The sequence below is a fragment of the Homalodisca vitripennis genome, unplaced genomic scaffold (assembly GCF_021130785.1).
Source record: "Homalodisca vitripennis isolate AUS2020 unplaced genomic scaffold, UT_GWSS_2.1 ScUCBcl_2600;HRSCAF=7529, whole genome shotgun sequence".
Lineage (NCBI taxonomy): Eukaryota > Metazoa > Arthropoda > Insecta > Hemiptera > Cicadellidae > Homalodisca > Homalodisca vitripennis.
In genome coordinates this window covers 61,460-69,225 of record NW_025778717.1, presented here as the reverse complement: position 1 = coordinate 69,225, position 7,766 = coordinate 61,460, and the positions used below count along the sequence as shown (strand labels likewise).

The 7,766-nt window shown below is 46.6% G+C and overlaps 1 protein-coding gene across 1 annotated transcript; it reads left to right on the top strand.

Annotated features, from left to right (window-relative positions):
• The first annotated feature begins 379 nt into the window (after positions 1-379).
• LOC124372131 lies at positions 380-1,567 on the top strand. The gene has a single exon (XM_046830498.1). It carries the CDS (start codon positions 380-382, stop codon positions 1,565-1,567), a length of 1,188 nt encoding a protein of 395 aa, XP_046686454.1.
• Positions 1,568-7,766: the final 6,199 nt, after the last annotated feature.

The window sequence follows — 7,766 nt, the reverse complement described above, 5'->3', positions numbered from 1 at the left end:
GACTGGGTCGTGTTGTTGTTTGCTGGGAGTGCCGGAACTGCTACACAGATCCTCGAGCATGCCCGTGTTCGGGGCTGTGTGGTAGCAGAAGGCTGATGTGAGCTAGCTCTGCCGAGGCATAACAATATACATGAATCCTGGTGCCAGCCACTTCGGTCCCTGGTCAGGAAGTGAGTAATGGACAGATATGTCGGAGATTTCTGTTGCCACGTGCGAGCCCGAGCCGTGCGTGAATTCCCGGCTCGGTTAAACGAGATAACACCGGGGAACTGGGGTAGGGCTGCCTGCCAAGCTACGGCTGACAGGTACCCTAGGGTATACCCGTTCCCGATGTCTCGGCCTGCACCTTTACTCACGATGCGCTGGTATACTACTAATTATGGATGTGGGCAATGAATCCCTACCCTACGGGCAAAACACACGAGTAGTAATAAGAGAATCAATTGATGATTTAGACAAAAAACGTCCCCACTCTTCAGAATCCGAAGATGGAGAAGAAAAAAATAAGCAAATAAAACTAAGTGATAGTAACACAAACAAACAGTATCTTCCAACGCCACTATTCCTTGTGTTTAAACACAAAAACGAGAGCGACAATCTGTCCAAAGTAAGTCCTTTTGTGATCAACAAGGCATTAGTCGGAGCAGGCGGTTCGCCGTTATCGGTCAGGAAACTTCGTAACGGAACTATCCTGGTTGAGGCGGTGAACGCTCTACAAGCTCAGAAGTTCCTCTCCATGAAAACTTTTTATGATCAGGTAGAAATTACTGTACAGCCTCATGAATCCCTAAATTCCAGTAAAGGAATAGTTTTCAGTCGCGAGATGCTGTGTTGCTCAGAAGCGGAACTGAAGGAAGAGTTAAAGGATTCTCTCGTCACTGATGTGGTGAGAATAACGAGGGTCGAGAATGGTGTACCAACACCCACACCAGGTCACATTTTGACCTTCGCCCTCCCTCACCCATCAGCCACGATTAGAGCAGGATACCTTTCTCTTCAAGTTAAACCTTACTTCAGAAATCCCCAAAGATGTTTCAGATGCCAGCGTTTCGGACATTCGAGCAAAATATGCACCGGCTTAGAGACATGTAGCCGATGTGGTCAAAGTGGCCACAATGACAAAGATTTTACAAGCGGAGAAGAGCACTGTGTGAACTGTAGGGGCAAGCACTCTTCAAGCTCTCGCAGTTGCAAGATTTATTTGGAGGAGAAAGAGATATTGAAGTTAGTAACACTAGAAAAACTGTCTTTTGGCGACGCCCGTAGGGAGTATAGGAGACGAGTTGGACAAACTCCAAGAAAAGACATCTCCTACTCTCAGGCTGCTTCTGCTCCTCCAGCCCAGCCCGCACAGTGCTCCTCCTGCTCCGCTCTAGAGGGCATGGTGCGAGAACTCACTCAACAGGTCGCTGCCTTGGTGCAGCAGTTGAGTGCCAAGGCCTTGCCGCAAACACAAGCGAGTAGTCATACGACTTCTGCCCCCGTAGCAAAGGGACCCCCTAAACAAACAGGAGCCATTCCCAGGCCAGTTTCTGTGTCTGTGGCACCCGCTAAAGGAAAAGAATGACCATATGTCCATTCCAAAACTGTGGAGGAAAGGAAGTCTCTCCAAGAAAGACCTAAGACCCAAATCCGAACGAAAGCTCAGGCGAGATCAAAGGGAAGCACTGGTTCACCCCCAACTCCCTGCTCCTCTCAACTTTCCATAGTTGATGAGAATGAAGTGGAGGATGACCTTCTGCTTCGATCGGAATTTGAAACAACCCAAGGTACATTTAAACTTAATAAAAATAAAAACAGACAGAAAATTACATACAGTTAAATAAAACATGTACGAATTCAAAATTATCCAGTGGAATATTAATGGTTATCGCGGACATTTGGAATATGTAAAACATCTTTTACAAAACAAAAAAACCTCATGTAATTAGCATCCAAGAGACTAAACTCCACCCAGGATGCCAAACCCCCTTGAGGGGATTTGACATCTTTCGGGAAGATTTCCCTCACGACGGGCATGCCTGTGGTGGCGTTGCTCTATTCGTGGATGAATCCCTAGGTGCCTCTGAGGTGCCCCTCCACTCCAATCTCCAATGTGTTTGTGTGTCAATCCAAGTCCCGATTAAACTGTATATATGTACCGTCTACTTTCCACCAATCCCAGTCACCCTCTGTCAAGGTGATCTCGAGGCACTGATTGGCCAGTTACCAAAGCCTTTTCTTCTCCTAGGCGATTTCAATGCCCACCATTCCAGTTGGGGGTCAGACCATTCCACACCAAGGGGAAACTTGGTCGCAAGAGTCCTCGGAGATCACAATATCTTTGTCCTTAATGACGGATCCCCAACTTACCTGTGTCCTAGGACGGGAGGTCGGTCTGCTATAGAGTTATCTATATGCAGTCCAGAACTTGCTCATAGATTCGATTGGGAGGTCCTCTCCGATACATTCGAAAGTGATCACTTCCCAATTCAGATCAACATACCTGATTCTTCGTTGAATATCACTAGAAGACCAAAATGGATCCTCGACAAAGGTGACTGGGATAAATTCCAAAAACAATTTACATTACTATATTTAAATACTCCATTGGACATAAATACTGAAGTAGAACTTTTTACAAACTCTATAATAACTGCAGCTCAGGATAGCATTCCAAAGACATCACCCGAACCAAGACGAAAAAATGTTCCTTGGTGGACAGAGGAGTGTTTGAGAGCATTGCGAGAGCGAAGACGCGCCCTGCGAAGATTCAACAAACGCCCAACCCAAGAAAATCTTGAAAGCTACCGGTTCCATAGGGCAAAAACGCGACGAGTCTTCAGAAATTCCCGAAGAACCTCATGGCAAAATTTCGTGACCACAATATCTCGAACAACTCCTAAGGCCGAAGTATGGAGAAGGTTAAGGTCGGTATGCGGCAAACCCCAACCTTTGCCAATTTTGGGACTCAAGTCGGGTGGAGACGTTGTGACTGATCCCCGGGATGTTGCCAACCTGTTGGCCTCCTCCATATCGGAGGTCTCAAAAAGTTCGTCTTATTGTCCTGAGTTTTTGAGATACAAGCAATATTCTGAACAAACAGACATATTACTCAACAATCCAAATCCATGTCCCTTAAATATAAGTTTTTCTATGCAGGAGTTGGACTCCGCATTATCGTGTACTTCCAACTCTGCTCCTGGTCCGGATGACGTGCACTATGCCATGCTTAGACATTTACCCTCAGAGGGTAAGGGGGCCCTCTTAGCGCTCTACAATAGAGTGTTTGAGGAACAAACTTTCCCGCTAGCATGGCGTAAATCCCACGTCATCCCCTTATACAAACCGGGACAGGACAAACTATCTCCGTCTAGCTACCGGCCCATCTCGCTTACCAGCTGCCTTTCTAAGATGTTGGAGCGGATGGTAAACCGTAGGTTAATCTGGTTCCTCGAAAAGAACAATCTCCTTTCGAGAGAGCAATGCGGCTTTCGCCAAGGACGATCGACGTTGGACCTCATGGTTTCCCTTGAGACAACCATACGTGACGCATTCCTTGAGCGAAAGCAAGTAGTCGCTGTCTTTTTTGACCTGGAAAAGGCATATGACACAGCGTGGCGGAGAGGTATCATTAACACTTTCCAGGCATGGGGAGTGAGTGGTAATATGCTGGCTTTCATTCAGGGATTCATGTATGACCGTACATTTCAGGTTAGACTAGGGACAAACCTATCAAACACAACCAATCTGGAGAACGGGGTACCACAGGGAAGCGTTTTGAGCTGCACGTTATTCGCCGTCGCCATAAACGGCATAACGGCTTGTGTTCGCCATCCTGTGCGTTGTTCTTTGTTTGTGGACGACTTCGCCGTTTACGTCTCTGAGAGAAGACTTGCTACGGCGGAGCGTTCCCTGCAGCTAACCATAAGGAGGAGGAATGGAGTAGGCGGACGGGATTTTCGTTCTCTACTTCCAAAACCCAATGTATAACATTCTCCAGACTAAGGAACTATTTAGAACCGTCACTTACCTTGAACAGATCCCGAATAACATCAAGTCGGACTGTGAGATTCTTGGGTCTTACATTTGATTCCCGACTTACATGGATCCCTCACTTAAAATTCCTCAAGGCAAAATGTTTACAAAGGCTAAATATGCTTCGAGTTCTTACTGGGACCAAGTGGGGCGCGGACAGGACATGTATGCTGCGTTTCTACAAAGCTTTTGTCCGTTCGTGCCTTGACTACGGTTCTCAGGTTTATTTTTCTGCCCGGCCAAGCGCGTTAGGAATGCTTGACTCGATTCACCACTCTGCGATTAGGTTGGCTACTGGAGCTTTTCGTTCAAGCCCTACACCTAGCTTATTAGCGGAGGCTAGTGAACCAATGCTGGATATGAGACGCAAGCAACTTGCCATAAATTATTTTCACTCCCTTAAAGCCAAGCCCGAAAATCCGGCATATGAACACTTATTTGAAAGTGACTTGCTCGAAGTCTATACCAATCGCCTTAACATCTCAGCTCCCTTTGGAGTAAGGGCTAAAGTGCTCCTCTCGGACCTTGGTATCGAGGAGTACCAAGTAAGTCAATGCTACCAGAGTGATATTCCTCCCTGGTTAGTATTAAGTCCCGAAGTTGTCCTGTCACTTCACAAGTACAAGAAAGGAAGCACTTCTAATTTAGTGTTCACGCAGGCTTTCCGGGAACTCTTGAGTGCTCGGGCACCTTGCGACATAATTTACACTGATAGATCTAAGTCTGAGGATGGCACCGGATATGCGTTCATAACGGCGAGTCGTGAGTATAGATTCTGTCTGCCCTCCCGTCCTGGGTATGACGTTAAACTGCCTCTTCCCACCTAACCATTCCCTAATTCCTACCAAATCCCCCTCCAGGGTGTTATTAGTACCCGTCCTCTGACCGTTCCAGTGCATGGCTCGCTGGGAGTGCTTAAGCCGGCACTAGATGCCTTATCTGGTGTCGGTGAGAGCTGATGTGAGCTTGTCTCTGCCGAGGCGTAAGTCATGTACTGGTTCAGAAGCCAGCCACTTCGGTCCTTGGTCAGGAAGTGTTCAGTAGGCAGGGGTGTCGGAGCCCCTGTTGCCACGTGCGAGTCCAAGTTGTGCGCGTATTCCCGACTTGGTAATCGATGGAAACCGGGCCTCGGGGAACTGAGGTAGGGTTGTCCCCCAAGCTACGGTTTGTGGGACACCCGAGGGCATGCCCGCTCCCGGTGAATCGGCCCGCACTACTAAACACGATGCGCTGGTGACCCTATATATGGATATTCAAAACCACCCCACCCTTAGGGCAAGAATTCGGAGGAAGAGATCTTAATGATCCAGAGAAAAACCGACAGTTGTCAGATTCTGAAAATGAATCATATATAAAACAAAGGAAAGTGGAAGAAAAAGTAAATGCAGAAAATATGAACGTTCCAACTCCATTATACCTAATCGTGAGTCATAAGGATGAGGGCAAAACTCTAACAAAGGTTAGTCCTTTCCTTATAAACAAAGCTTTTGTTTCCTCAGGCGGTCAGCCTAAATCGGTAAGCAAACTGAGAAATGGAACTATCCTGGTGGAGGCTGCGAATTACATCCAAGCCAGGAAGTTCCTTCAGATGACAAGCTTTTTTGACCAGGTGGAAGTCGTTGTTCAACCGCACTCCTCACTGAATACCTCTAAGGGGATCGTCTTCTGCCGTGACCTGATGGAGTGTAGTGAGGAGGAAATTAAGGACGAGCTGCAGTGTGAAATGGTAACCGATGTGGTCAGGATGCTTCGGACGGAGAATGGGAAAAAGGTTCCTACTCCTGGTCTAATTCTGACCTTTGCTTTTCCCCAACCCCCAAAAACTATTAAGGCTGGGTACTTGTCCCTGACTGTACGGCCATACTTTAAAAATCCGCAGCGGTGTTACCGTTGTCAGAGATTCGGGCACTCTACTAAGACGTGCTCGGGCCCTGAGACTTGTTCCCGTTGCGGCGATGAACGCCACCAAGAGGAAGGTTGCAAGAACGACGTCAGATGCGTGAACTGTAAGGGCAAACACGCGGCCACTTCGAAGGAGTGTAGAGTTTACTTAGAGGAAAAGGAAGTATTGAAGATCGTTACTCTTAACAAACTCTCCTTTAACGAAGCCCGCAAAGAGTACAGGAGAAGAATCGCTCCACCCTAAAAAGGGAGTCTCGTACTCCGAAGCTGCTTCAGCCCCAGTCCAATCCGCACAGTGCCCGTCATGTACCGCTTTGGAAGGTATGGTACTCAATCTAACAGAGCAGGTTGCCGCTTTGGTTAAGCAGCTTGCAGCCGGTACCGGACAACATCCGTTGACATCCGCCAGTAATCCTTCCCAAGCAGTCCACACGCCCCATACTAAGTCCAACACACAGACTCAAGCTCGCCCAACAGCTACTTCTACTTTCAGAGATAAGGTTCAACAAAATACGAAACCCGCCTTATCTTTGGAAGAGAGGAAAAAACTCGCCGACAAATTAAAAAAGAACATAGAAACAAAATCAGAAAATAGATCCAAATTCCTAGTAAAAAAGACTAATCCATCCTCGTCCAGATCCTCACAATTATCACTTGATGATGATATGGTTGAGGACCCTTTGGAGATGCAGACAGAGTTCCAAACTGTTCATGGTAACTTCCGTCCTGTATCTAAACAAAGAAAAAAAATTACGATGAACTAGCACAAAATAAAATATATAATATAAAATGCTGTTACAATGGAATATTAATGGTTTGAGAAGCCACTATGAAGACTTAAAATTACTCATAAATACAAGAAAACCTAAATTTATTTGCCTACAAGAGACAAAATTGTCTCCTCATACTCATTTCAAACAAAATGGTTATGACATCTTTCGCCTAGATCATCACTAACAAATTGCCTGTGGAGGTGTGGCTATTCTAGCAGATTCTTCTGTTAGTGCTAGAGCTTTGAACATCGTCACAAACCTCCAGGCAGTAGCAGTATCAATCGATGTTCCTTTTAAATTAACTATCTGCTCCATATATATTCCACCTCCCCCTTTGATTTATCCCTTGATGATCTACGTGATCTCTACAGCCAACTCCCGTCTCCTTTCTTGATGGTTGGTGATTTCAATGCACACCATCGCTCTTGGGGTTCCAGCCATTCTGATCGGAGGGGTAACATGGTTGCGGGATTGTGGGATGAAGTGGCAGCGGTCATTCTCAATGACGAGTCGGCCACTTACATGTGCCCTAGGACTGGCATATGGTCGGCAATTGACGTGTCAATCTGCAGTCCGGTCGTGGCAACTCGAGTGCAGTGGTCCGTACTTCCCGACCTGTCAGGGAGTGACCATGCGCCCATTGCCGTGGCTTTTGAATCCTTTCCGTCTTCGACAGGCAGGTGTCCCAGGTGGAAAATTAAGAGGGCTGACTGGAACGAGTACAAAAAGAACATAATTTCTCAAACTATTAATATCCAATCAAACGACATAAATACAGCCACTATATTATTTACATCCAATATTATAACATCCGCAGAGCGCAGCATTCCAAAATCCTCGGGTTCACCAAACAAACGCCAGGTATCTTGGTGGTCTGAAGAATGTTCGGCGGCTCTAAAGGAACGTCGAAAATGTTTAAGACAGTTCAACAGATCACCGACTGAAGAAAATTTAAGTAGGTACAGAAGAGCACGGGCCAAAGCAAGACAGGTATTTAGACAGAGACGGCGGCAGTCCTGGCTGGACTACACAGATCGAATAAAACGAACAACTCCTGCATCTGATGTTTGGAGG

Bases quoted from the DNA above. Each gene is read 5' to 3' on its own strand.
- LOC124372131 (XM_046830498.1), top strand. From the start codon at position 380: ATGGATGTGGGCAATGAATCCCTACCCTACGGGCAAAACACACGAGTA.